Below are 27,863 nucleotides of genomic sequence, written 5' to 3'. Positions count from 1 at the left end.
GGGCGGGGCGAGGGGACGCCGGGCCCGGCCTCGGGCATCTCCGAGGCGCGCCTTTCCCCAGGGTCCTGGAGGCTCTGAGACTCCGCGCCGGCTCCAGCCGCCCACTGGGGACAAGGCCCGGGCCAGGCGTCTCCGCGAGTCGGGGTCCGGAGCGCGCCCAGCAGCCGCCTCTTGTCGCAGGGACGTGGGCGGGCGGTGCCTGAACAGCCTCGGTGGGAACCAGCGCCCGAAGCTGGTGATCCGGGGTGCGCAGGGCCCAGCCGGGGGATCCCCTGGATCTCCGCCAGCCTGGCCCCGACCCCGCTCCTCCCACCCGCCAGCGAGGCCCGAGCCTCGGAGTCGGCAACTCCCGGCCGCGTCCCTAGCTCCCGGCCCCGGGCCCGCCCCCTGCTCAGGCACCGCCCCCTCCGGGCTCTGGGCCCTCCTCTCCCTCGCGGCTACGCCCCCTGCCCGCCTCCGACTGTAGCCCCGCCCCCAGGCACCGGCCCCGCCTGTCTGGGCTTCTGGTCCCGCCCAGGCTCTTGTCCCTCGGGCCCCAGCCTCGTCCCTCCTCGGATCTGACTCCACCCCTTCTCCGGACCCTGGGAGGCGGGGCTGAGAACCACAGAGATGGCCGGGCCTCCGAGCCGCCCAGGGCGGCCGGAAGTTTGCGAGGCGGGGCGGGGCAGACGCGGGCGGCCAAGGCCCGTTTCCGGCGGCGTCGCGCGTTTGCTATCCTCGGGTGGTCCTCAGGGAGGGTGAGTCGGCGCGGCGGGCGCGGACTCGGCTTGTGCTGGGTGTGAGTGATCGCTGGTCGCTTCCTGCGCCCTCCGGCCTTCGGCACTGGGGTCCCCGCGTCTCCCGGCCTCCAGTCGGGAAAGCACGGGGGCTTTCCGGGGCCCTGAGCGCCTGGCGTGGGCGGTGGTCGAGCACAGCCGCCCTCTCCCGCGGTGGCGCGAGGCGGGCTTCTTTTGGCCGAGTCTCGCACGCAGCTCCCCGCAGACCCCGCTAGTGGCAGCTACGCCACCCGCGGGCCCCGGTGTCAGGGGCTTGAATAAGGCGAGCTCCAGCTGCGGCCTTTTCTCCAGGCCTGGGCCTACTCCCGGGGCCCTGACTCGCCCTCCTGCGAAACCGCCTCCTTCTAGAGCGTTCTCTGTTTACTGGCCTGGAAGGCCTAGGATAAGTGACAGTGGAGGAAAGAGCGGTGCCTTGGGTGGGGTAGGCTGTTTGTCTTCTCTGAATTCTGGTGGCTATTCCGGGCATTCCTACTGTCAGGAGCCAGGCGGAGGATCCTCCTCCGGTGGTCACTGCTGCTTGGATCAGCCTCCCTATGCCGGTGACCTGGGGTTTCCACCCACAAACCACTGTCTGGGTTGGAAGCTGCCGTACGAAGACTCTTTTTCCCATTCCGACTTCCCGGGGGAATGCTTGGGCAGGTAGAGGGTCCGGGGTCATTGGCTTAATTGAGGTGATTACATTCCTGTGCATGGTTCCATCCTGGCGACAGGTGAGCTGGAGACTGGAATTTATGTACTTGAGGGCAGGGGTTTCCACGTCCACTCCTGTCTTCCCTTCAGTTCGTCATTTTTGCTCCTGCCTGCTCCAAGCTCCAGTCGCTCACTGCCTTCCCTTGCTGTCAGGGATTTACCCACACTGGTTCATCCAGCCCCATTTCTTCTTGCGTCAGGCCCTTTCACATGCTATTCCTGCTGCCTGGAGTGCTCTGCCCACCTCCATTACCTTGGCCGAGGTCCCTTTGGAAGTGACCCATGACACTGAGTCAGCGTTCTGGTCTAAGTGGTTTTTATAGTTCCCTGTACTTCAGCGCTGTTGTGGTTGCAGTGTGCTTATTTGTGTGGTTATTTAACTTTTTCCTCCACCAGACTGCTTCGTGAAGGCAGGGTCCTCGTGTCCACTACTGTATCCCCATTACTCAGTGCCTGGCACGTGGCATCCACTCCTTACAGCTTTGTGGAGTGATTCACACACAGAGTCTAAAGAGGAACAAGAGTTCAGTGGGCCTCCTTCACTCAAGTGCCGTGTCTGCTTCAGCCCAGCCCCATGTCCCTGCTAGAGAAATCTGGGGCTGGAGGTAAAGGAGCAGAGAGCACAGTATCCGCTTGATTAGCCTGGAAGTTGGGCTTCTGGCACCCTGACCTCTAATCCTTTCATAATTCTCAACAGGTGTCTCAGCCAGAACACGTGGATGCCCACCCACCACTGAGCCTCATGGTAGGAAGCTTGACTGGCTCCTCCTCCTCGCTTGTCCTGTGAAGGCCCACCTCCTGCTCTGCCTTGGGGCCTGGGCTCAGACCCTACCTTGGCCCTTGCTGGGCTTAGGAAGACCCCTTGCCCCCATCCAGTGAGCAAACCCCTGCCCAAACCAGGGCCTAATTGAGGCTCTTGAGGGGGGAGGGTTGTATGACCACCGTGGACTGGGTTCCTCCTCCCCGAGACTACCCCTCCCCAGAATATTAGAGGCAGAGGAGTCCTGGTGAGCGTCTCGCCTAACCCCGTGGTGAGCCTGCCTGAGGCATGTCATGAGGCAGTGCCAGAAGGGGGCTGGCACCCAGGGATTCCTGGGGTGCTGGTGTATGTCCTTTCAGGAGGTGGTAACATTTGGCGATGTGGCTGTGCACTTCTCTCGGGAGGAGTGGCAGTGTCTGGACCCTGGCCAGAGGGCCCTCTACAGGGAAGTGATGCTGGAGAACCACAGCAGTGTGGCTGGACTAGGTGAGGCTGCACCTTGGGGCCCTTCCCCTGCATCATCAGTCAGCACCCACCCAGCCAGGCTCCATTGGAGGCCAAACACTCAGACCCTTGTGGGCTCCATAGTGGGCTTGGACTCATGAGTGGTGTGCCAGGCTGGTTCCTAGCTTTGCCTGTGTCATGGGGTTCAGCCCCCAGGGAGTGGGTGGGATTCTGGGAGTTAGTAAAGCCTCTTCTTTTCCTAAGCTGTTAAATTGTGGAAATAGAATCCAAACTTGAAATAGCTTAGACAAGAAAAGAGAAATGATTGGGTGGAAGAATCCAAGGCAAAGGTTGTACAACCAGAGCAAGAGGTGGCAGTGCCCATGTGGCTGCTATGCAGATGCTGTCATCCCCTTGCCCCTCCTGTCCTGCCGTTAGTCTTCCTCTCTGAACTCCTCCATTGCCACAGGCAGCCACTACGGTGCTCTTTATGTCCGTGTCTGTATTCTCACAAGGTGTGTGCTGTCATTAGATTGCAACTTGGTGAAGGGGGGTGTGTCTGACTTGGGCCTCACTGGGCCTCTTGCCTGTGACTAAGCTCTCTGCTGCATCGGACCCCGAGAGAGTGCCTGGGCTGGGGGATCCGGAATGGAATTGATGGGGCATAGTTGGTTGGCCAGGAGCTTTTTGGGGTGTTGGACCAGGCCTGCACCCCTCTGTCTTGGCTAGGCTGGCAAAGTCCAGCTTTCTGTTTTGCCAGTCAGATAAGTATACAGTGGGAGGCTCTTGTGGTTTGAATTTGCATTTCTCTGATTTCTGCTGAGCTTGAACCTATTTTCACACCCTCATTAGTTTGCTAGGTTCTTCTGTAAAATGTCTGCTCAGGGCATTTGTCCATATTCTAGATCTGCTGTGTTTTACTGCTTTGAAGGTGTTGTTTCTTCATTCTGTCTAAGATGCCTTACATTGTAAAACATGTAATTATGTCTACATCCTTATTTTAAGGAAGGTGAAATGCTACCGATGACATGCATTTTTTTTATCACTTGATTTTACTGTATACTTTTTAAAGAGCTCTCTTAGACTCATTTAGACCTGGCTTACCCTGTCTCGCTGAAATAGAAAGGAAAAGACGCATGTCCTGAGGGTCCTTTTTTTTTTTTTTTTTCCCTCCCCGAGACTGAGTCTCGCTCTGTCACCTACCCTGGAGTGCAGTGGTGTGATCTCGGCTCACTGCAGCCTCCGCCTCCTGGGTCCACGTGATTTTTCTGCCTCAACCTCCTGAGTAGCTGGGACTGCGGGTGCCTGCCACCACACCCGGCTAGTTTTTGTATTTTTAGTAGAGACAGGGTTTCACCATGTTGCTCAGGCTGGTCTCGAACTCCTGACCTTGTGATCCACCCGCCTCGGGCTCCCAAAGTGCTGGGATTACAGGCGTGAGCCACCGTGCCCGGCCAGAGTAAGGGTACTTCTAATGTTTCTTCACAGCTTTTAGTGACCCACTCTCTGGGTTGGTTATCTGTGTCCATACTTTCCACGTGATGGCAACCTGTGGGCCTGGCCATCAAGGGGTGCTGCAGCCTTTCGTAAGTGGTAATGGGGTTTTCTTCATCCCGTGAGGTTGGTGCTTGAGCTCTCTTGCTTGGCATATAGCCATTCCCTTTTAACAGTCCCATCTGCTGTGCCTGTTCCTCTCTCAGGCCCTGTGTGTACACAGTTGCTGATTTGCCAGTAACTGGAATTGCAGTAATTCCTCCAGCAACAGTTTGCTTCTCCAGGTTCAAAGGTACAGCTGCTGTTCTTTTTCCATGGCTTCTGTCTATTTATAACGTTCTGCTGCTGTGCCAAGTCACAGGGTAAACCTTTTGAAGACAGTGTAAAGAGCAGCTAAATTCAGCATGTGTTGTATGATGGTGCTGGTGACACCTGCAGCAGTGACTGGGCTGCTGAGGCAAGCTCACGTGTGCACAGGCAGTGATGGTGTGTCACAGCTGCCGCCTGGCGGATGACACTGGTTCCTAGATATGTCCAAGAGATGGGAAAGGGTTTTATAAAAAGACTATCTTAGGGCCGGGCGTAGTGGCTCACATCTGTAATCCCAGCACTTTGGGAGGCTGCGGTGGGCGGATCACGAGGTCAGGAGATCGAGACCAGCTTGGCCAACACAGTGAAACCCCATCTACTAAAAATACAAAAATTAGCCGGGTGTGGTGGCGTGTGCCTGTAATCCCAGCTACTCGGGAGGCTGAGGCATGAGACTCGCTTGAACCCTGGAGGCGGAGCTTGCAGTGAGCTGAGATCGCACCACTGCACTCCAGCTTGGCGACAAAGCGAGACTCTGTCAAAGAAAAAAAAAGGACTATCTCAGAATTTATCAAACAGGATGAATTCCAGGTTAGTTTTGTGTATTATAAACCACTTTTTTAGCTGGACATGGTGTTGCACGCCTGTAGTCCCAGCTACTGGGGAGGGTGGGGAGGGAGAACTGCCTGAGCCTAGGAGGTCAAGGTTGGAGTGAGCTATGATTGTGCCACTGCAGTCCAGCCTAGGCAACAGAGTGAGACCCTGTCTAAAAAAAAAAAAATCTTTTCTGCTTCTTTCGTGTTTGTTAACTTTGCTAGGTCAGATTTTTTGTTTTGAGATGGAGTCTGGCCAAGCTGGAGTGCAGTGGCGTGATCTTGGCTCACTGCAGGCTCCGCTGCCCCCTGGGTTGACGCCATTCTCCTGCCTCAGCCTCCCGAGTAGCTGAGACTACAGACGCCTGCCACCATGCCCGGCTAATTTTTTTTTTTTTTTTTAGTATTTTTAGTAGAGACGGCGTTTCACCATGTTAGCCAGGACGGTCTCAATCTCTTGACTTCGTGATCCGCCTGCCTCGGCCTCCCAAAGTGCTGGGATTACAGGCATGAGCCACCGCGCCCGGCCTGCTAGGTCAGATTTTAATGTAATTACTCAGGTTTTGCCTTATGGATTGTCTCTTTGAAGTTTTATTTAAAAGTTCTGTCTGGGCACGGTGGCTCATGCCTGTAATCCAAACGCTTTGGGAGGCCAAGGCGGGTGGATTGCATGAACTCAGGAGTTCAAGACCAGCCTGGGCAACACAGTGAAACCCGGTCTCCACTAAAATGCACAAAAAAAATTAGCTGGGCATGGCAGTGTGCGCTTGTAATCCCAGCTGCTTGGGAGGCTGAGGCAGCAGACTCGCTTGAACCTGGGAGGCAGAGGTTGCAGTGAGCTGAGATTGTGCCACTCCACTCCAGCCTGGGTGACAGAGCGAGACTCTGTCTCCAAGAAAAAAACAAAAGTTCTTCCCTGGCTGGGCGCGGTATCTCACGCCTGTAATCCCAGCACTTTGGGAGGCCTAGGCGGGCTGATCACCTGAGGTTAGAGTTTGAGACCAGCCTGGCCAACATGGTGACACCCCGTCTCTACTAAAAATACAGAAATTAGCCAGGCATGGTGACGGGCGGTTATAATCTTGGCTACTCGGGAGGCTGAGGCAGGAGAATTCCTTGCATCCGGGAGGCAGAAGTTGCACTGAGCCAAGATCATACCAGTGCACTCTAACCTGGGTGACAGAGTGAGACTTGGTCTCAAAAAAAAGTTCTTTCCTCCTCCAAGGTCACTGAGATGGGCTTCATTTCCTCCTGTGAATTTTACAGTTTCTATTTCTCATCTGTATCCCAGCTCCACATTTGTGTTGGGGTTACGTAAAAATCCGTGTTTTATTTTGTCCAAACATAGCTGTTTTCCCCAACATCATCTATTAAACAGTCTCCTTGGCCAGGCGCAGTGGCTCACGCCTGTAATCCCAGCACTTTGAAGTAGGCTGAGGTGGGCAGATCACCTGAGGTCAGGAGTTCGAGACCAGCCAGGCCAACATGGTGAAACTTCATCTCTACTAAAAATACAAAACAGCCGGGTGTGGTGGCCCGTGCCTGTAATCCCAGCTACTCAGGAGGCTGAGAGAGGAGAATTGCTTGAACCTGGGAGGCTGAGGTTGCAGTGAGCCGTGATCGCGCCACTGCACTTCAGTCTGGGCAATAGAGCGAGGCTCTATCTCAAAAAAAAAAAAAATCTGCTTTTCCTGTTGACATGTGGAGCCACCACTTTCATCTGTGAAATGAGGTGTTTCTGAACCCTGTTCTCTTCCCTGAATCTCTCTTGTGGGCCAGCTTCTTGCTTTTGGTTTGTTTGGTTATTTTTTGTTCATTTGGTTTTGTTTTTTTTTTTCAGATGAAGTCTCACCCTGTTGCCCAGGCTGGAGAGCAGTGGTGCGATCTCGGCTCACTGCAAGCTCCGCCTCGCGGGTTCACGCCATTCTTCTGCCTCAGCCTCCCGAGTAGCTGGGACTACAGGCGCCCGCCACCGTGTCTGGCTAATTTTTTTGTATTTTTAGTAGAAACAGGATTTCACTGTGTTAGCCAGGATGGTCTCGATCTCTGACCTCATGATCCGCCAGGCGTGAGCCACTGTGACCAGCCTATATATTTCCTTTTGTGTATTGTCTTTATATAGTTTTGACATGTTTGATAAATGGCATTTGGTATACAAGTAGAACTTGGTGGAACTAATCTGTAAAACCATCTGGTCCTTGGGCTTTTGGGGAAGGAAAGTCTTGGATTAGCATTTATGCATTTATATTTCCTTTTTCTTTTTTTTTTTAAGAGTTGGGGTCTTGCTCTGTTGCCCAGCCTAGAGTAAAGTGGTGTGATCATAGCTCACTGCAGCCTTGAACTTCTGGGCTCAAGTGATCCTTCCACTTGAGTTTCCCTAGTAGCTGGGACTATAGGTGTGCGCCACCATGCCCAGATGTTTTTTCTTTCTTTGTAGAGTTGGGGTCTGTCATGTTGCCCAGGCTAGTCTTAAACTTCTGGCCTGAAGCAGTCCTGCCTCAGCCTTCCAAAATGCTGGGATTATAGGCAAGAGCCACCTTGCCTGGCATTTCCTTTTGTTTTTACTCTGTTATATTTGTAATTGTTTCTCTTATTCTCTCTGTTTTGGTAGCATCTTCTCACTATGTTCACCTTGACTGGTTTTGTCATGAGACTGTCATATTCATGTTTTCAAAGAACTGGCTTTTGGCTTTGCGTTTTTCAGGGGGTTGGGTTGGAGGATGTTTTTATAGGTCTTTGTTCTCTATCTCTCTGAATCCTGCCCTAGATTTATTATTTTCTTACTCTTTATTTATGTGAGTTTGATGTGTGTGGTGTTTGTTTGTTTTGCTTTTTTAATTTTTTGAGACAGAGTTTCGCTCTGTTGCCCAGGCTGGAGCACAGTGGCTTACTGCAGCCTGGACTCCCTGGGTTCCAGTGATCCTCCCACCATGTTGGCCAGGCTGGTCTCGAACTCCTGACCTTCAGGTGATCCATCCGCCTTGGCCTGCCAAAGTGCTGGAATTACAGGTGTGAGCCACCACACCTGGCCATTCTCAACTTCTTGAACGTATTGTTTACCTCATTTGTGTTTTAAAATACTCATTTCTAGTAAATGTATCTAAAAGTATAAAATTTTTCTGGGCATAGTGGCATATGCCTATAATCTCAGCTACTTAGGAGGCTGAGGCAGGAGGATTGTTTGAGCTGAGGAGTTTGAGGCTAGCCTGGGCAACATAGCGAGACCACATGTCTACAAAGAATTTAAAAATTAGCTGGGTGTGGTGTCACGCACCTGTAGTCCTAGCTACTCAGTAGGCGGGAGGACTGGTCTAGGCTATAGTGAGCTGTGATGGTGCTACTGCACTCCAGTCTGTGTGACAGAGCAAAACCATGTCTCTACGTCACATTTTATCTTTACATGCTGCTTGGGCTGCTTCCTATAAATTCTGATTCATCATAAATATGGTTGCCACTTAGTAATTTATTATTTAGTTTCTAAGTAGCTAATTGCATCTAAGCAACGTTTTGTAATCAATTTCATACTGCACTGCATTTGCCTGGGTGCATGTTCTGTGGTATTGTTCTTTGCTGTGTCTGTGACTCAGTGTGTGGCTTGACCCAAGGGTGTTTCTTTGTTCCACATGTACTTGGAGAGAATATGCATTTTCTGTTGAGTGCGGAGTCCTGCCTGCATCTGGGGGCTTGAGCTTATTGGCTATAGGCCTTTGGAATCTCTGCCTGCCTCTTTCCTTCCAGTTGGGAGAACCCTGAAGGAAGCTTCCAACCAGAGGCCTTGGCTGGCCCATGGATCAACTGCTCATCTCTGTACTGACCGGCACAAAGAGGGTACGGGGGCAGGTGGCCCCAAGAAGGCAGGGTGCCAGGTGGGCCCCCACAGGTCTCTGCCACCCAGTCTACGGAGAGGGAGGCAGGCCCTGAGGCATCCTTTGTGCAGGGACTTGAGGCTGGAAGGCCACTGGCTGAAGATTGGACCTTGGAGCTTTGTGATGCAAAATTTGCTCGTTTGTGTCCATTTGTCATTGTTTGTCATCTTATTTTGTAACCACCTGGCCTCTTGGAGCATCTCTGCTCTCTAACCGAGGGACAGGCCCGGCTCTGCTGAGTGAAGCTTGGGCTTCTTCTCTCTCCCAAGTTCCAGGGGTAGAGGCGGACTGTCCTTTGCAGACTGGTGACAGGGTCACCTGGAGATTGTGGGAGTCAGGTATCCCTTGCTGTCTAGCCACAGGAGCTGGACAGATCTGGACAGAAAGGGCTTCTGTGTCCCCAGATTCTCACCACCCTTGACACTTCTCTCTCCCTGCAGGGGCTCTGCCTGTGCCTTGTAGCCCCCCTGCCCCTTTACATTTGGAAACCGGGGAAGGCTTAACCCTGTGCTGCACGCTCCCTGTCATGCTGACACTGTCTTCTCTCCCACACACACAGCAGGATTCCTAGTTTTCAAGCCTGAGCTGATCTCCCGGCTGGAGCAGGGAGAGGAGCCATGGGTCCTTGACCTGCAGGGAGCAGAGGGGACAGAGGCACCAAGGACCTCCAAGACAGGTAAGACTTAGACCCCGTCACAGAGAAGCCCTGGGGTAAGGAGAAACTGCAGGAGGGGCCTCACAACTGGGCAGCTGTGGGTGAGTCACAGGGGCTACGCTGGGATCCCTGGGAATGCCACTGGGGAAGCAGCATCCGGCACATAGAAGGGAGCATAGACCCGTTGTGGGGCTGCCTTGGGAGAGGCCAAACTGAAGAAGAGCCAAGACACAGAAACCCCTGCGTTTCCGCAAAAACAGAGCTTGTTTTTGAAATCATGTCACATTTTGTTCTATTTCTAATTTTACTCATACTTTTGTTAAGCAAAGATACAAACCTATGGATCCAAGTGAAGGGTTAGGTTTGGCCTTCAGTAACTTCTCCTCAGGTAAGCATATTCCCTGAGGCAGCTCCCTTCAGACCTTCTCAGGCTCCAGTAGTGCATGACTTTCCTGTGGCTGCTGTAACAATGAACCACAAACTAGGAAGCTTAAAACAACAGAAATTTGTTGTCTCACAGCCGTGGAGGCTGGAAATCTGAAGTCGAGGGGTCAGCAGGGCTGTGCTCCCTGTGAAGGCTTTAGGAAAGATCCCGTCCTGCCTCTCCGGGCAGCTGGTGGTTTTCTGGCAATCCTTGGGTTCCTTGGCTTGTGGACGCATCCCTCACTCTGATCTCTGACTCCTTCACACGGCTGCCTCTCCCTGCGTGTCTGCGATCATGTGGCCATCTCCTTAGAAGGACACCAGTCATGTTGGGTTAGGGGCCACCAGTGACCTCATGGTGACTAATTACATCTGCAATGACCGTGTTTCCAAACAAGGTCACATTCTGAGGTGCTTTAAGTTAGGACTTCAGTCTATCTTGGGGTCCTCAGCCCTAACCAGGGCACCCGCTGCCTCCAGCATGAGCTCCTGCTGGGCAGGTGCCTCGCCTGGTGCTCTGCTTCCCTGCTTTGCTGGTGTGCGGCCCAGCATGACAAGGGAGATGGGTCTGCGTGCATCTCAACTGCAGAAAGGAAGCCCCTCCCCTCCCCTTCAGTTGCTGCTGGGTTGCCACAGTCACTCCTGCACATGGCAGGACCAGGCCCCACAGAGGCCATCGGCTTGGAGGGGCCTCGGGAAGCAAGTTGGACAGTCCAAAGTTGTGAAAAGCAGGGCCTGTGGGGCTGGGCGTGGTGGCTCACGCCTGTCATCCCAGCACTTTGGGAGGCCGAGGTGGGCAGATCATGAGGTCAGGAGATCGAGACCATCCTGGCTAACACGGTGAAACCCCATCTCTACTAAAAATACAAAAATTAAGCCGGGCATGGTGGCAGGCGCCTGTAGTCCCAGCTACTTGGGAGGCTGAGGCAGGAGAATGGCGTGAGCCCGGGAGGCGGAGTTTGCAGTGAGCTGAGATTGCGCCACTGCACTCCAGCCTGGGTGACAGAGCGAGACTCCCATCTAAAAAAAAAAAAAGTAAAGTACAGGCTGTGATCTTCCTTCCATTCATATGATCCTAGGCAGCTTCAAAGGACAAGGAGGGTTTCTGAGCCTCTTTGCACCCTAGGGCCTTTCAGCCTCCCAGGAAGGCTGCATATGGGAACAGTGGTCAGGAACCCTGGCCTCACGGGCTCTGCGGGCTGCTCCCATGTTATCCTTTCTGCTCAGCCTCCCTGAGAAGGAGGTTCAGCTATAAGGTGGCCCAGTTAAAATCCAGCTGCCCATGAAAATATTTCCAACATGGACAGGAGCGTTTAAAGAGGGTGCTGTGGCAGAAAAGCCAGCTACAGTTGGCAGAATTAGTTCAGTGATTACATGTAGCAGGTGGTCCTTACTGTGATAAAGCATCAACCAAAAATATAATCCCACAGTAGTTGAGAGCTGCTGTTGATGCACCCAGCACTTGCTCACAGATCTGAGAGTCCAGGGCAAGGATGTGGCCTCTTAGATAAAACAAGCAGCAGCGCAAAACCAGAATAAGGCGGAAATGCCCAGATATGTTACTTGTCTCCAGCTGGTATAGTCAGCATCAGATACTGAAGGATATTGGCCCAGAGCAGTGGGTGAGGGGCCATGTCCCAGCTGTGCACCCTGATGCTCTTGACCACCACTGTGCCCCCTGGTGGTTCCTGGCACCCCTCAACAAAGCCTTGCTGTCAGCCTGGCCCTGCTCTCTGCCACTGCTTTATTTTTTTTTGAGATGGAGTCTCTGTTGCCCAGGCTGGAGTGCAGTGGCATGATCTTGGCTCACTGCAACGTCTGCCTCCCAGGTTCAAGTGATTCTTGTTCCTCAACCTCTCAAGTAGCTGGGATTACAGGCATGAGCCATCATGCCTGGCCGCCCTGCTCTCTTATCTTTACAGCAGGGGAAGGCTTGGGAGGAGTGCCAAGCGAGCCCTGTTGAAGGAGCAGGCATTCTGAGGTGGTGTGGTTGTGCAGGGAAAGAAGCACATGAGGACCAGGCCTGGAGATGCCTCCTGTCCTCACAGCCCTTGAGCATTCCTGCTGCACAGTGAAGCTGAAACGGCTGCCTACTCTGACTCTCCAGGACTGACTGGAAGACCTTTAGAGGTCCCTGGAAGCCGGAGACTCACCACTGATGGTTAGGAGTGGGCAGGAACCGAAGCTTGAAGCCCTGTAACTGGGCTGTGCATTCATGTGGGGTAGACTTGGGCTGGTTATAGCTGTGGCCACGTGGTCGTGGGTGTGAAAGTGATTGTGTCGTGGTGGGGACCGTGGTTGTCATGACCATAGCCATGTGCTGTGGTTGTGTCCTGTCATGGTTGTGATCACAGACATCAAGGAGATGTCTGACCTCAGCAGAGGAGCCCTCTAGGGTTACAGAGTAGGACAGAAGCCTGTGCTTACTTGGAGAGTCCAGAAAGGGCGCAGATGTCTGGAAGACCTCCTGGGGGCCTCCAGAAAGTTGGAGCCCCAGGGAAGAAGTCAGTGTGGTCTTGGGGGTGGCCACGCACAGCCCAGAGAGAAGCAGGGGAGGTGGCCAGGTGTGAGTTGGCAGCAGCAGCCAGGAGGCAGCTGAGGGGGCTGGGTCCTGCTCAGAGAAGCCCACCCCAGGGAGTAGCCATGAACGGCCTAGGTGCCCAGTGCTTTTCTGAGCTCACCAAGTTAAGTCCCTTGGCAGCTCTTCCAGCCCCATTTTCCTTGTCAGAATCCATGCCCTCCATTCAGAACTCAGACCCTGTACTGTTTCCTCACCAGCTAGGATGCTGGAGCCCCTGACCCCACAGCCCATGGTAGCTACCCACCCTTCCAGTCTTGCTTTGTATTCTTTGCCTCTGCATGGACTTTGCCCCACACCAGTGCCCTGTAGGATGGATCTCTCTGCTCACAGACCCCAGCCCCGCTGTAGGCCGTGTTGCTCTCAGCACTCTGCCCTGTGCATAATGAACACTTCATTGCTATTGAATGAGTGAACAAAGTAAAAAGCATGAAACCAGATCTGAGAACTGCCAAAGGCTCCACCTTCTCTTGCACACTTCCACCTGGGGCCTCGCAGGGCTCAGTGCAGCCGTCCTGGGAGCCTTGATTCCCGGCCCCCGCATTTGTAGTCTTGTCATTTCTCTGAGCACAAGGCCTAAGGAACGTCTTTGTTCGTGTTTATTTCAGATTCTACGATTAGGACTGAAAATGAGCAGTCCTGTGAGGACATGGACATCCTAAAATCGGAATCTTATGGGACAGTCATCAGAATCTCCCCACAGGACTTTCCTCAGAATCCTGGCTTTGGAGACGTTTCTGATTCTGAGGTCTGGTTAGACAGTCATTTGGGCAGTCGTGGGCTGAGAATGACAGGCTCTACCTTTCAGAATAACTGTTTGAATGAGGAGACTGTGGTTCCAAAGACCTTCATCAAGGATGCTGCCCAGGGATGTAAGGAGCTGGGAAGCAGCATCCTGGATTGTCAGCCTCCTGAAAGTCAGAGAGAGAGTGCAGAAGGGACGTCCCAGAGATGCGAGGGGTGTGGGAAAGGCTTCAGAGCCACTTCAGACATTGCTCTGCATTGGGAAATTAATACACAGAAAATTAGCAGATGTCAAGAATGCCAAAAAAAGTTATCTGACTGCTTGCAGGGGAAACATCCAAATAACTGTCATGGAGAGAAGCCGTACGAATGTGCAGAGTGTGGGAAAGTCTTCAGGCTCTGCTCGCAGCTTAATCAGCATCAGAGAATCCACACGGGAGAGAAACCCTTTAAATGCACTGAGTGTGGAAAAGCCTTCCGCCTGAGCTCAAAACTTATTCAGCATCAAAGAATTCACACTGGGGAGAAGCCCTACAGATGTGAGGAATGTGGAAAAGCCTTTGGTCAGAGCTCAAGCCTCATCCACCATCAGAGAATCCACACAGGAGAGAGGCCCTATGGTTGTTGTGAATGTGGGAAAGCCTTCAGCCAGCAGTCGCAGCTGGTTAGACACCAGAGAACTCACACTGGGGAGAGGCCCTACCCTTGCAAGGAGTGTGGGAAGGCCTTCAGCCAGAGCTCCACCCTAGCCCAGCATCAAAGGATGCACACTGGGGAGAAAGCTCAAATTCTAAGAGCCTCAGACAGTCCAAGCCTTGTTGCACATCAGAGAATTCATGCTGTAGAGAAACCATTTAAGTGTGATGAGTGTGGGAAAGCTTTTAGGTGGATCTCTCGCCTGAGTCAGCATCAGCTGATTCACACTGGAGAGAAGCCTTATAAATGCAACAAGTGTACAAAAGCCTTTGGTTGTAGTTCACGACTTATTCGCCATCAGAGAACTCACACTGGAGAAAAACCATTTAAATGTGATGAGTGTGGCAAAGGCTTTGTTCAGGGTTCACACCTTATTCAGCATCAGCGAATCCACACTGGAGAGAAACCCTATGTGTGTAATGACTGTGGAAAAGCCTTCAGTCAGAGTTCTAGCCTTATTTACCATCAGAGAATCCATAAAGGAGAGAAGCCCTATGAATGCCTCCAGTGTGGAAAAGCCTTCAGCATGAGCACACAGCTTACAATACATCAAAGGGTTCACACTGGAGAGAGGCCCTATAAATGTAACGAATGTGGGAAAGCCTTCAGTCAAAACTCAACCCTTTTCCAGCACCAGATAATTCATGCAGGAGTGAAGCCCTATGAGTGCAGTGAATGTGGAAAAGCCTTCAGCCGGAGCTCGTATCTTATTGAACACCAGAGAATACACACTAGGGCCCAGTGGTTTTACGAATATGGGAATGCCCTGGAAGGGTCCACCTTTGTGAGCCGTAAAAAGGTTAATACTATAAAGAAACTGCATCAGTGTGAAGACTGTGAGAAAATATTTAGGTGGCGTTCACACCTAATTATACACCAGAGAATTCACACTGGGGAGAAGCCTTATAAATGCAATGACTGTGGCAAAGCTTTTAATCGGAGCTCACGGCTTACCCAGCATCAAAAAATTCACACGGGATAGACCACTTATGTATAAATGTGTATATATGTGAATAAACCTACAGCCTTAACTTATTTTATATGGGATCATTTATACTGACAAACACGTAGAATGTTGGTAAAGATTCAGAATTACTCTCAAAAAAAATCCAACATAAGGCCGGGCGCGGTGGTTCATGCCTGTCATCCCAGCACTTTGGGAGGCCGAGGTGGGTGGATCACGAGGTCAGGAGATAAAGACCATCCTGGCTAACACAGTGAAACCCCGTCTCTACTAAAATTTAGCTGGGTGTGGTGGTGGGCACCTGTGGTCCCAGCTACTTGGGAGGCTGAGGCAGGAGAATGGCGTCAACCCAGGAGGCAGAGCTTGCAGTGAGCTGAGATCGTGCCACTGCGCTTCAGCCTGGGCAACAGAGTGAGACTCCGTCTCAAAAAAAAGAAAAAAATCCAACTTCATATAAAATGTATGTTAATTTGCTGAAATGTTTGACCTTAACCTGTTCAATAAAGCCTGTGTCCCTCACACCCAGGGTGCAGTCTGCAGTTTGAGTTCACAGGTCCCTGTGAATGAGGAAGCAGCACAAGAAAGGCTCTGCGAGCACTGCTAGACTTAGTAGGTTAAAATAATTTACCTCAACTATTTCCCCTTAAGGATCAATGGCTCACACTGGCTTCAACAATAAGGAAATGCATTAGCTCATGTTGGAGGAGGTCCAGGAGTGCCTAGAATTCCAACTTCACATTAGATCCTTATCTTAGAACTTAACCCAGCCACCCAGGACCAAAGGGCCCAGCCCTATCCCCTTCTTCAGAGAGGCAGGCTGGGCTAGCAGGTACACACCATCACTACTGGTGCGGTTGGCATTCATGGAGCACATATCAGTGCCAGGCACAGAAGCAAGGTGTCACAGCACATGTTCTGAGGTCACACTTGTGTCCCAGGGGCTTGCTGTGTGACCCAGGACATCATTGCCCTCCCTGAAACTCAGAGCCTTATTTGAATATCTGAAAACATGCACTGTGAGAGGGCACTGAGAGGAAGCAATGTAGAAGAACACGTCTCACTGTGCGTGTCAGAGAACGAGCACGCAAGTGAATGCTAGTACAGCCACCCCTGTCCATGCCAGTGTCTCCAGCACACCCGTGTGTGCACAGGCCCTCAGGCTGATGACTGTCTTGTACTGGCGCAGTTGCCCCACTTTTTTTGGGTGGGGGGGAGGGTAGAACGTGGTGAGGAGGAAATACAGACAGTGGAGAAAAAGAAAAAATGGACCAGGCACGGTGACTCACACCTGTAATCCCAGCACTTGGGAGGCCAAGGTGGGTGGATCACGAGGTCAGGAGATCAAGACCATCCTGGCTAACACGGTGAAACCCCATCTCTACTAAAAATACAAAAAAATTAGCCGGGTGCGGTGGTGTAGTCCCAGCTACTCAGGAGGCTGAGGCAGGAGAATGGCGTGAACCTGGGAGGTGGAGCTTGCAGTGAGCCGAGATCGCGCCACCACACTCCAGCCTAGGTGACAGAGCGAGACTCCGTCTCAAAAAATAAAAACGAAAAGGGGATGGAAAGAAGTGGTTGGGAAACACATGGGGAGAAGAACCTGAGAAGAAGGGGTGAGGAGAGGGAGTGGGGAAAGAAGATGGTGGGAAGAAAAGATGTTCGAGCGAAGAACTTGGGGCGAGGGAGTGGGGAAGGAAGAAGGTGGCGAGGGAGTGGGGAAGGAAGAAGGTGGCGAGGGAGTGGGGAAGGAAGAAGGTGGCGAGGGAGTGGGGAAGGAAGAAGGTGGCGAGGGAGTGGGGAAGGAAGAAGGTGGCGAGGGAGTGGGGAAGGAAGAAGGTGGCGAGGGAGTGGGGAAGGAAGAAGGTGGCGAGGGAGTGGGGAAGGAAGAAGGCGGAGTGGGGAAGGAATAAGGTGGCGAGGGAGTGGGGAAGGAATAAGGTGGCGAGGGAGTGGGGAAGGAAGAAGGTGGCGAGGGAGTGGGGAAGGAAGAAGGTGGCGAGGGAGTGGGGAAGGAAGAAGGCGGAGTGGGGAAGGAAGAAGGCGGAGTGGGGAAGGAAGAAGGCGGAGTGGGGAAGGAAGAAGGTGGTGAGGGAGTAGGGAAGGAAGAAGGTGGCGAGGGAGTGGGGAAGGAAGAAGGTGGTGAGGGAGTGGGGAAGGACGACTCCGGAGAACTTGGGGAGAGGAAGTGGGGGAAAACGATGGTAGGGAAAAGAACTTAAGGAGCTGCAGTAGGGCAGACCAGCAGACCATAGGGCAAAAGGACAGATGGGAGGAGAAGCAGGATCAGGGAGGAGAACCCCAGTTGCTCCACTTTACAGGTCTGGATGTAATTTATGCTGTGGGACAGCTTTCCTTAAAACTCAGCCTGAAACAAAAACTGCCAAGAACTGAGGGTCTGAGATTTTATTCTTTGTAGAAGCTCATGAGAAATCCTGTAGCTACTCCAGCTAGGAGGGGACGGCAGGCAGATGACTCACCGCAGTTGTCAGGGCCCTATCAGTTCCCTTTGTCCACCATTCCCATGACGCAGAGGCCCAGCAGGTGCAGGCACAGCTGAGAAACCTGGAGGTGAGGAGTGAGCCTGCTCTGTTGGGAGCTGGGGGGCCGTTACCTCACCCTTCAGGTTTTCTGCTGCCAACACAACCTTGAGAAGTGGCCCAGGTGGAGCATGGTGGGGTTCTTGGCACATGCAGGAACGTGGAGGGAGGTGTGGCTGATGGCAGGTGGCTTGCAGTAATCTGCTCAAGGCATGATGCTTTTTTGCTGAAATTGAATTTTCATGTGAATCTGCTGCTGAACCCTAATCTAATAGGCTGGGACCTTGTCCATTTGATTTTCTCACACGGCATCTAATTAAGGCTGATATTCACAGGCATGAGGCCAACAGCAAGACCTCAAGCCTGTCTCCACAGTCCTGGTCATTCAGGTATGAAGGAGTTCCAGGGGGAACCTGCTGATTTTTGGTGCCACTGCCAATAATTACACAGAAATATTTGGGCCCCAAAGGCCCCCGTCCCCAGTGAAGGGATACTTTGTGATCCCTTCGTCCCAAACATGTGGCCTAGAGGGACACAGGTCACGCCAGGGCTTGTGACTGCTGGCTTGGGTCATGCCGCACTGGTTAGGCATCATGGCAGGGTCACTGAGAAGTTGCAGCCTCAGCTGCCTAACCTAAGAGCAACTTGGGAATTTGTATCAGGTTGAAACAGGTTGTGCTGGTCCATGTGTTTGCAGGTTCCAGAGCTTTCCCTGGTGGCAAAGGACACAGCAGAGTCCAGGGTGCTTGTGTCCACATGAGTTTCGTCTTTACAGCCTGTGGATGGGGATCTGACCCCTTGGCGGGCCCGAGTGACCACCAGCCGCTGCTGCTTAGCTTAACACGCTGCGAGTGTGTTCCCAGACTACAGTGCTGCTCCCGGGGGCAAAGCCCTGACTGGTGACCTCCCACCTGCCCCTTCAGGGGCTCCTCCTGGTGTGCAAGGGTGATGGTGCTCTCCACAGCCACGAAATCAGTGTCCACTGTAACTGCCTTTTCTCCAGCCACGCCTACCCACACTGGAACTTCTGTACATGCTGAGTATGTGTGCAACGTCCCTGCCATGGGCTGTGTGGCTGCTGATGAGGGTCTTGGCAGGTAATGTGCTTAGCCAGGTGGTCGCCTTCAGGTCTAGCACAGGCATTGCTTTTTCTCCACTTCAGGCTTTCTGGGCCGCCCAACCATGGGACAAGAGCCAAGGCATCCACATGCACTACCTGCAGCTCCTGTTCCTGGCCTTCCGAACCCTGCTGTCAAAGACTCTGACCCTGCCTCCTCCTGGGCTCTCGTCATCTCCTCTTGGCCACTTCCTGGTTCATGAGCAGGACAAAAGGAGGGGAACATCAGCCATATGGATGGTCCGAAAATTCCAGATTCTGCGCTAACCACAATGCTGTGTTCTTTCCACTAACAGGAACCAGCCAAAAGGGCTGGGGTGCAAGCTTCATGCTGCTTCAGCACCTGGATTCTCTCTGGACTGACATGGTCCTAGATCAGGGTTGGCAAACCGGGCAAACCATTCGCAGCCTTTTACATTTCTGAATGGTTGGGGAGAAAATAAGAGACTTGCGACATTTGAAGACTATGTTAAAATCAAATTCGTGCACAGTGTCCCTGGGCTTGGTGATGCCCAGGTGTCTTCATGGAGCCTCTGGCAGCTTTCCTGTTGCAGCAGTGTTTACCACACCAGCCAGATCACCTTAACTTGGAAAATAACTTCATGCCTTGCAGCCACTGAAGGATTATTTTTTCCTCTCAGCCCTTAGTGGTTTCTTCACCTGAATGTCACAGTACAACTGAGAATAAGGCAGTTGGGTCAGTTCAACAGAAGTAAACCTAAAGTCCAACAATCCAGGTTGGACATTAGCCACGGAGGGGTGGGAGGAGTCCTTGTTTTTTGAGACGGAGTCTCACTCTGTCCCCCAGGCTGGAGTGCAGTGGCGCGATCTCGGCTCACTGCAAGCTTCACCTCCCGGTTCCTACCATTCTCCTGCCTCAGCCTCCTTAGTAGCTGGGACTACAGGTGCCTGCTACCACGCCCGGCTAATTTTTTTTTTTTTTGTATTTTTTGTAGAGACGGGGTTTCACCGTGTTAGCCAGGATGGTCTCGATCTCCTGACCTCAGGTGATCCGCCCGCCTCAGCCTCCCAGAGTGCTGGGATGACAGGTGTGAGTCACTGCGCCCAGCTGGGGAGGAGTCCTCTTCTGGCTGCAGGATGTGGAAACGACACATCATGTCCGTGGGGCAGCTTGTGGAGAGCCAAGGGTGTGAGCACACGAGTTAAAATTTAAGCTGCTGCACAGCTTTGAGATCCGAGTACCACATGGAAGCATCCAGGTGGCCCCGGCGCACAGGCTCTGGTTCTCCTGTGCAGAGGGAGAGGAGGACAGGCGGCCCCGGCGCACAGGCTCTGGTTCTCCTGTGCAGAGGGAGAGGAGGACAGGCGGCCCCGGCGCACAGGCTGTGGTTCTCCTGTGCAGTGGGAGAGGAGGCCAGGCGGCCCTGGCGCACAGGCTCTGGTTCTCCTGTGCAGAGGGAGAGGAGGGGCTGCTCGGGGTAGTGCAGGTGCTGGACTATCCCGTGACCTGCTCGCACAATTGTGCAATTTGGCCTTCAGGAAACTCAGCTGAAGAGTTTCCAGGCCAGGCGCGGTGGCTCATGCCTGTAATCCCAGCCCTTTGGGGAGCCAAGGAAGGCTCACATGAGCCCAGGAGTTGGGAGGCTGCAGTGAGCTGTGATCGCACCACTGCACTCCAGCCTGCGGGACAGAGTGAGGCCGTCTCCACAATATATAAATAAATGAAAACATTTTGGGTTTCTGTTTTGGAGACAATAAATTATAACCTAGGTCTGGAATTGCTTTTTATCTCAACTATCAGAATAGTCTTCAATTTATGACACTGAATTGAAACTATTTGGAGCTTTCTGGAAGCTTCACAAAGTGGAGCAGAGCAAGGGCCGGGCCCAGGCCATTTTATAAATCCCCAAGTCCCCAGTGCGTGCAGCTTGACTCAGAGCCCCAGAAATGTTTGCTGAATGAATGAGTGATGCAGCCGGGGAGGTGTCCAGGCTTTGAGCTCAGGAGAGGGAACTCGCCAGCAAGTTTCCACAGAGAGCTAAGGCCAAGAAAACCAAGGAAGTAATTTCCCAGATGCAGACATCTGTTCTCTATGCACGGCCTTGCGCAAACCACGGGGACAAAGATGGACAGAGCCAGCCCCTGCCCTGGAGTCCAGGTCCAATGGAGACTGACCATTGACAAGGATGGACAGGTGCTCTGCATTGGAGGGGTCCAGCGGGCTCATGGGGTTGGCCCCAACCATGCCTGGCCTAAGAATGGTTTTTAAATGGAAAAAAAATACTTTGTGACACATGAAATTAAAATTTCATGACTGGGTGCGGTGGCTCATTGCTGTAATACCAGCACTTTGGGAGGCCGAGGTGGGCAGAACACCAGAGCCCAGGAATTCAAGACCAGCCTGGGCAACATGGTGAAACCCCATCTCTCCAAAAAATATGAAAATTAGCCGGGCGTGGTGTGGTGTGCCTGTGAGCCCAGGAGGTTGAGGCTACAGTGAGCCATGATTGTGCCACTGCATTCCAGACTGGATGGCGGGGAGACCTTGTCTCAAAAAAAGGGAAAATTTCAATATCCATTAAAAAAATGTTATTGGAGGCTAGGCTTAGTGGCTCATGCCTGTAATCACAGCACTTTGGGAGGCCAAGGTGGGCGGATCACCTGAGGTCAGGAGTTCAAGACCAGCCTGGCCAACATGGTGAAACCCTGTCTCTACCAAAAATACAAAAATTAGCTGGGCGTGGTGGTAGGCGTCTATAATCCCAGCTGTTTGGGAGGCTGAGGCAGGAGAATTGCTTGAACCTGGGAGGCAGAGGTTGCAGTGAGTCGAGATCGTGACGTTGCACACCAGCCTGGGCAACAAGAGTGGAACTCCCGTCTCAAAAAAAAGATGGTATTGGAACACAGCCATATCTATTTGTTTATGTATTGTGTGACTGCTTTCAAGCCACCATGGCAGGGTGGACAGAAACTTCATGGCCCACAAAATCGAAAATGTTTACTCTCTTGCCCTTTGTGGGAAGAGTCTGTTCACTGCTGAGCCAGAGGAAGTGGCCTCTAAGTCTGCAGGGATCTCAAGTCCAATTGGATCATGTCTGTCCTGATTAAAACCCCACCGGCCCCTTGCCCCAGCGGAATGACCAAAATCCTGTGTGTGGCCTTGAGGCCAGCTGCTGTCCCTGCACTTGCCCTCTCTGTCCCTCACTCCCCTGCACTCAGGCAGTGCCAGCCCCAGTCCCGGGAATGGCCCACTCCCCTGCCTGTGTCTCACAAGCTGTCTTTTCATGGCTGTGTCTTGGTTTGCCTGGGTCCCTGCTTGAGACAAGCCCAAGGGTTCACAGATGAATTGAGGTAAACACAGATTCCCAATGAGAGACGGTGAGAGGTCAGCCTCAGGACCCAGGGCAGGTCTGTGCTCTGGGCTCCACACAGGCTTTGCAAAGCAGCTGGGAGAAGAAGGATGGGGCTGTCCCTAAAGCTGCTGTCCCTGCAGGGCCAGGGCCGGTGAGTGAGAAAGGCAACATGGTCTCAGCTGCTGCAGCCCCAGCCACATCCACATCTGGGGACGGAGAATGCAGGAAGTGGCTGGTCATATTCCTGACCCGAAGACAGTGGTAGGGACAGTGCCTTTGGGGAGACAGGAGGGCTGTACCTGGAACTCAGTGAGGGTGGGACGAAGTCGAGTGAACGACCAGATGGCAGAAGCCACAAGCATGCGCCTTAGAGGGCACCTGGGCCCCTCCCAGAGTCTGCTGACCCCACCCCCAGGTACTCCTCTGCACCCCGACATGTCAGAACTGCCCATGGAGGAAGAGGAAGAAATCCAGGCTAGTGGAGGAGACAAACCAAAAACTGCAGACAAGACAAACAGCCAAGCAACCCCAGGCACTCAAAGACAAGGGGAGGTTTCTCGGCAGAGAACAGACCAGACATGGCCAGAAGTGCTCCATGGAGGCAGGGGCAGTCAGCTGGAACCCAGCTGACCGAAAATGGCTTTGCAAAGACTGAGCCCCAAGGCCCCTCCTGGAACACAGTTATGCTGGAAGCTGCAAAGCTGGCTACAACCCCTGCACACACCCGCCCTAGAGGCACCCGGGAGAGGTCCCTGCCACCAAGTCCACCCTGGTGACAGCCTCTCTGCCAGGCTCTAGCCTCTTCCCTTGCCCCCCTCCACACAGCAGCCAGTCACCAGATCATGTCTCTCCTTTGCTGAAACCCTCAAAAGGGCTCCTCTGTCACTCAGAACTGAGCCAAAGTCTTTAAAAGGCCCTAGTGCCCTGACCTCTGTACCCTCCCCAACGTCACCTCCCCCCAGTGATCGCCACTTACTGGGCTGCAGCCAGGCAGGCCTTAAGCACGTTAGGCCTCCCCACGCTGGCCGCCTGTGCACCGTCCTCCTTACCTTGTGCTGCCCCCCTCAGAGCGCTGTGCCCGTCACTCCTTCAAGTCCTCGCTCAGATGTCACACCCTCAAGGAAGGTCACCCCATCAGCACGCAGACCCCACCCTATTTGCTGCATCCCATCCCATCCTCTGACAAGCTATTCCAGTAAATTTTTATTATTTATTTTACAATGTTTCCCCTCCCCTCAGCCCCACTAGAATGTCAGCTCGGTGGGGTCAGGGATTTAAGGCAGAAGAATGAAAATGCCCAAGCTAAAATACAAGATCTACAAAAGCACCTGGCTACATGGGGCCAGGCTGAGCAACTGTATGGTGTCTACAAAGGGCCTCAACCTGGCCACATAGCCACGCCCAGCAGCAAAGACAAATGTACAGGGAAAGGGAGGGTGTGAGGTTCAACACCCGCCTAGAGAAACATGTTGTTTACAGCTGCTTTACTTCAAAAAAAGAAAAAAAGGCATAGTTCTCTTTTTCAATTAAACAGAAAACTACATAATTACGTTCAAACACTCTCACTTAAGAGCCTGCCTCATGGCAAGGACAGAGCTGTCCTGGGAAGAGTCAGCGGCACTTTGGCACCATCTCAGGTGCCTGTCCAAGCCTGACCTGAATGGGACTGGCCAAGTGAGGGGTCAGTCCTGCAGTCTGCGCTCACACCTCTTCTCCAGATCTGCCATCTCCTTCAGGACCAGAGCCACGCTGTACCGCAGCTCCTGGAATTTGGCTGTGGGGACCTCGAAGCGGTATGCTGACCCATCTGAAAGCTTCAGCTGCATCAGGACGCTGGGCTGCAGGGAGCGAGCCAGGGCACTGGTAGAGATTGCTACATCCACCCGCCACCGAAAGTCAGCAACATGGGGCAGCCAGGCCCCCTGCTGCTGGGCCACGCAATCAAGGAGGGGCCGCTGGCTCCCAAATACCACGCTGGCCAAGTCCCCGACCAGGTCTTGGGGGATGCAGAGCTCCTGGAGCTGGTCCCTGAAGGTGTCAGGCTTCAGGCTGGCGGGGGGCAGACGGAGGGCTTGCTGGAGCAGCGTGTGCATGCCTGCCAACAGGGCACCCAGCCGCTCCTCCGGCAGGTCGGCGCTGACCCGAAGACGCTGCACAGCCTCTCGGCAGTCCTCCCCCTGCAGGCTGCTGACCACAAGCTTCAGCAATTTTCTGAACGTGCTCCTGTCTAGGTCACCTAGTAGTCGGGCCATTGCTGCCACCTCTGGAGGAAGCTGGGCCCCCAAGAAACTCACTCGGCCACTGTGACTATCACTAGGATGATGCAGGTACGGAGCTGCAGCCCCCACAGCAGACATTGCTGCTGCTTCTTCCTTGATCAGCCAGCCCAGGAGGTCGGTCCCAGATGCAGATGCCTAGAGTGGGGCAGGGGGAGAGGACCAGTGACTCTCACGTCCTTTGGGCCAGCGAGTGAGGGTTGATAGGGTCCCCATCATCAGGATGCTGACAGTGTGAACTACCAATGACAGTCAGTGCTGGGGAGGTGGCCCTGGGAGCAGGTGGCAGAGGGGTCCATGACAGTCCCAGGAGGAGCAGAGGCCTCCCAGAGGAAGTGACATCTAAGGCATGAAGGGCAAGCAGGAATTGGCAGAGAAGTGGCGGAGCAGGGAGGAGGACCAGGAAACAGCACAAGTTCTCCAAGTAAGTTAACAGATGAAAGAATGAACTAGGGGAAAGGTCCAGGGAACATAGGGACACAGGCAGCTGGCGCCACGGACCACACTGAGACCATTTAACTATTCAAACTTGAATCCTTCACAACAGCGGGCAAGAAGAAATAGCATTTTCACCTGACAGGGAGATAAGGCTCTAGGCCAGGTGCAGTGGCTCAAGCCTGAAATCTCAGCACTTTGTGAGGGTGAGGCCAGCGGATTGCTTGAGCCCAGGAGTTGGAGACCAACCTGGGCATCAGAGCAAGGCCCCGTTTCTACAAAAAATTTTAAAAACCAGCCAGGCATGGTGGTGCACGTCTGTAGTCCCAGCTACTCAGAAGGCTGAGGACAGAGGATCCCTTGGGCCCAGGAGGTCGTGGCTGCAGTGAGGCGAAATCGAGCCACTGCACTCCAGCCTGGACAACAGAGCCAGATGCTGTGAGGAAGGAAGCACGGAAGGAAGGGAGGGAGAGGGGGGAGGGAGGGAGGAAGAAAAGAAAAGTAAAAAGAAATCAAAGCTGTAAACACAGCTGCCAAAATCAAGGACTGGAGCCTAGACCTGTCTATTCAGAAGTCCCAGCGGTTTCCACCACAGCCCTCAAGCCCGGGGCTGGAGGCGCTGAGCAACGGGTGGCAACAGAGGCAAGTGCCGCATCTAAAGAGGGTGCCGACGCACCTGATGGGGCAGCGCAGCAGCACAAGCACCTGTTCACCTCAGCACAACAGGGGCTGGAGCAGAGCTTGGCGGGGCACAGCTCCTGTCCTCAAGGCACTTGTCAGGCCACTGCACAGCTCTGGGGGAGCCCAGGGAGCTCCTCAGGGGCTTCACGGCGCCTCTATTCTCCCTGAAAGTCAACGACCACCCACTGGCAACTCCTTCACCGCCCCGCCAGCACGAGCAGCGCCTTCCCACTCCAAAGGGCCATCCGGGAAGGCCTCCGAGCTGCCCGCTTCCGGTCACGCGGCTTGGCAGGCCGGGTTCGCACCCCGACTCCGTACCCGCGGCTCTGATGGGGGCGCGGGGGCCTTGGTGCACAGAGTCGAGCGCCCGTCGCCGCCCCCACGGTTCGGGCTCAACCTACCGGCGGGCGCTCCTCCGCGGAAAAACCCCGCAGTATGGAGAGCTCCCGGGACACAGCGGCGAAGCAGCCTTTCCTAGGCCCGCACCCCCAGCCCGGGAGGGAGACTCCACCCGCTCCACCCCACGCTCCCGCGGTCCCAGTCGCCCCCAGCACCTGGTGCCGGCGATCCCCAGCTGATGCAGCCAAAAGCGTGCCTGGTCCCCGGAAGCGCCCCAAGGGCCACTTCCGGGTCGCTCTAGGAAAGCAGCAAGGACCCCGAGGGGCGGAGCCGAGGCCGCGCCAGGCCCTGCCCCCTCCCCGCCCGGGTGAGTCGGGGGTCGCCGCGGCGGGGTCCCAGGCCTGGCCTTAGACGGTTTTTTTTTTTCTTTCCCCGAGGAAAAGGGAAACAGAAGGCGGTGTTTTGTTTCCGTTTCTGAGGTAGAAACTGCAGCCTGGGCCCGCGTCTCCCTCCCAGCTCGCGCAGAGGAGGGTAAAGCGGGAGACGCCTCCCGTGGTCGGGGTCAGAATTCCAGTCACCTGAGGCTGAGGCGCTCGCTGGCTTTCGTCGGCTCCGGGTGGGCGGCGGGGAACGGGACCTTGCGGATCAGCGCGGAGCGGAGCCGAGCGGGCGTCCCTGTCCCGCGTGCACGGTCTGCGCCGCCAGGGTTTTGAGAGCTGCCCCGTTTCCCCTCCGGTCGGGTGGCGGCCGGCGCGGGTGACTCCGTTCCGCCTTGGGCTGCTCTGTTGGGCCCTAGTGCAGGAGCTTGGTCCGAAACAATGGCCTCCCGTACGTTTATTTAACATGTATTTTACTATAGTGAAAAATAATGTGCCAAAATCATTGAATTGTATAAAATGGGTGAATTTATATGGTATGTGAATTATAGCCCAATAAAACTTTTTTTTTTTTTTTAGACTGAAAAGAAGGGAAACAACCTAATTAAATGGGCAGAAGATTTGAGTGGACATCAAGGAAGATACAAAGTGAGTAATGGGTACTTGAAGCCTTCAGCATCGTTGGCTATTAGAGAAATGCGAATTGAAGCCACAGGGAGGTACCATTTCATACCATTAGAAGGGTTATAATAAAAGTGACAGGCTGGGTGCGGTGGCTCCCGCCTGTAACACCAGCACTTTGGGAGGCTGAGGCGGGCAGCCAGATCTCAGGAGAACTCTATCATGAACACATAACTTAAGGGTATGGCAGTGAACCATTCCTGAAAGGCCACCCCCGCGATCTGATCACCTCCCACCAGGCCCCACCTCCAGCACTGGGGATTACCTTTCAGCATGAGATTTGGGCGGGGACACAGATGCAAACCACATCAGCCATACAATGGAATAGTGTTCAGTAACAAATAGGAGTGGAGACTGGGTGTGGTGGCTCATGCCTATAATCCCAGTACTTTATGAGGACTAGGTGGGAGGACCACTTGAGGCTAGTAGTTCAAGACCAGCCTGGGCGACGTATCAAGGCTTCATTTTTACAAAAATTTTTAAAAAACCAGGTGTGGTGGTGTGCACCTATAGCAGGGGTCCCCAACCCTCAGGCTATGGACCACTACAGTTCAGTGGCCTGTTAGGAACTGGCCTCACAGCAGGAGGTGAGGGCAGGCTATAGGCCCAGCTACTTGAGAGGCAGAGTGAAGACCGCTTGAGTCCAGGAATTTGAGACCAGCCTGGGGAACATGGCAAGACTCCATTTCTAAAACAAAACAAAACAAATCAAGTCTAAAAACCATGCTGAGGGAGGATTGTTTAAAGGGAATGGATCTGGGAAGTTTAGAAAGAGACTGCATCTGTAAGGTGTTATTTCCCTTTAAAATATCTGAAGCAAAAATGTGAAGTGCTATCATTTGTGAGGTCAGAGCAGTGGTTACATGGCAGACCCACCCCCTCCAGAAGTGAGGAGAGCCAGGAACCTGGGGGTGAGTTTTGGAGACAGTTCCCACCCAAAGGCCAGAGTGCCTGGAGAACTCTCATCCTATTGTAGCAGGACGACCTGCAGACAGAACTTCTCAGACACCGGGTTAAAGAAGGAAGGGGTTTTATTGGGCCGGGAGCTTCAGCAGACTTGTGTCTGAAGAGCCAAGCTCCTTGAAAAAGAAATTATTGGCCCTTTTAAGGGCTT

General features: G+C 53.6%; 4 protein-coding genes across 24 annotated transcripts in view; 2 read left to right on the top strand and 2 right to left on the bottom strand.

Moving 5' to 3' along the window:
* LOC126960995 (UPF0488 protein C8orf33) overlaps window positions 1–27,863 on the top strand; it is a 200,659-nt gene that overhangs the window by 164 nt on the left and 172,632 nt on the right. The gene's annotated exons all lie outside the window — the stretch shown is intronic.
* ZNF34 (zinc finger protein 34) overlaps window positions 1–27,863 on the bottom strand; it is a 129,082-nt gene that overhangs the window by 55,514 nt on the left and 45,705 nt on the right. The window lies entirely within an intron of this gene.
* Window positions 593–15,063, top strand: LOC126960945 (zinc finger protein 7). Of its 18 annotated transcripts, none has more exons than XM_050800861.1 (7): window positions 684–737; window positions 2,164–2,211; window positions 2,586–2,712; window positions 4,371–4,456; window positions 8,805–8,894; window positions 9,492–9,608; window positions 13,197–15,063. In XM_050800861.1, the coding sequence occupies exon 7, from the start codon at window positions 13,238–13,240 to the stop codon at window positions 15,008–15,010; it is 1,773 nt and encodes a 590-aa protein (XP_050656818.1). In that variant the 5' UTR covers window positions 684–737; window positions 2,164–2,211; window positions 2,586–2,712; window positions 4,371–4,456; window positions 8,805–8,894; window positions 9,492–9,608; window positions 13,197–13,237; the 3' UTR covers window positions 15,011–15,063. The 18 variants fall into 18 exon arrangements, with proteins under 18 accessions (XP_050656811.1, XP_050656816.1, XP_050656818.1 ...); XM_050800860.1 differs by having other exon boundaries at window positions 2,553–2,712; XM_050800849.1 differs by lacking the exon at window positions 684–737 and adding an exon at window positions 1,505–2,071.
* Window positions 23,438–26,498, bottom strand: COMMD5 (COMM domain containing 5). 4 transcript variants are annotated; one of them, XM_050800988.1, is made up of 2 exons: window positions 26,270–26,498; window positions 23,438–24,374 (listed from the first exon to the last, which is right to left on the bottom strand). In XM_050800988.1, the coding sequence occupies exon 2, from the start codon at window positions 24,315–24,317 to the stop codon at window positions 23,643–23,645; it is 675 nt and encodes a 224-aa protein (XP_050656945.1). In that variant the 5' UTR covers window positions 24,318–24,374; window positions 26,270–26,498; the 3' UTR covers window positions 23,438–23,642. The 4 variants fall into 4 exon arrangements, with proteins under 4 accessions (XP_050656945.1, XP_050656943.1, XP_050656946.1 ...); XM_050800986.1 differs by lacking the exon at window positions 26,270–26,498 and adding an exon at window positions 25,907–26,002; XM_050800989.1 differs by lacking the exon at window positions 26,270–26,498 and adding an exon at window positions 25,754–25,963.

The sequence above is a fragment of the Macaca thibetana genome, chromosome 8 (assembly GCF_024542745.1).
Source record: "Macaca thibetana thibetana isolate TM-01 chromosome 8, ASM2454274v1, whole genome shotgun sequence".
Taxonomy (NCBI): Eukaryota; Metazoa; Chordata; class Mammalia; order Primates; family Cercopithecidae; genus Macaca; species Macaca thibetana.
This window is presented reverse-complemented; position numbering and strand designations above follow the sequence as displayed.

Coding starts and splice junctions, on each gene's coding strand:
- COMMD5 (XM_050800988.1), bottom strand. CDS start 24,317: ATGTCTGCTGTGGGGGCTGCAGCTCCGTACCTGCATCATCCTAGTGAT.
- LOC126960945 (XM_050800843.1), top strand. CDS start 1,310: ATGCCGGTGACCTGGGGTTTCCACCCACAAACCACTGTCTGGGTTGGA. Junction 2,212..2,552: donor ACCCACCACTGAGCCTCATG/GTAGGAAGCTTG, acceptor GCTGGCACCCAG/GGATTCCTGGGGTGCTGGTG. Junction 8,895..9,491: donor TACTGACCGGCACAAAGAGG/GTACGGGGGCAG, acceptor CCACACACACAG/CAGGATTCCTAGTTTTCAAG.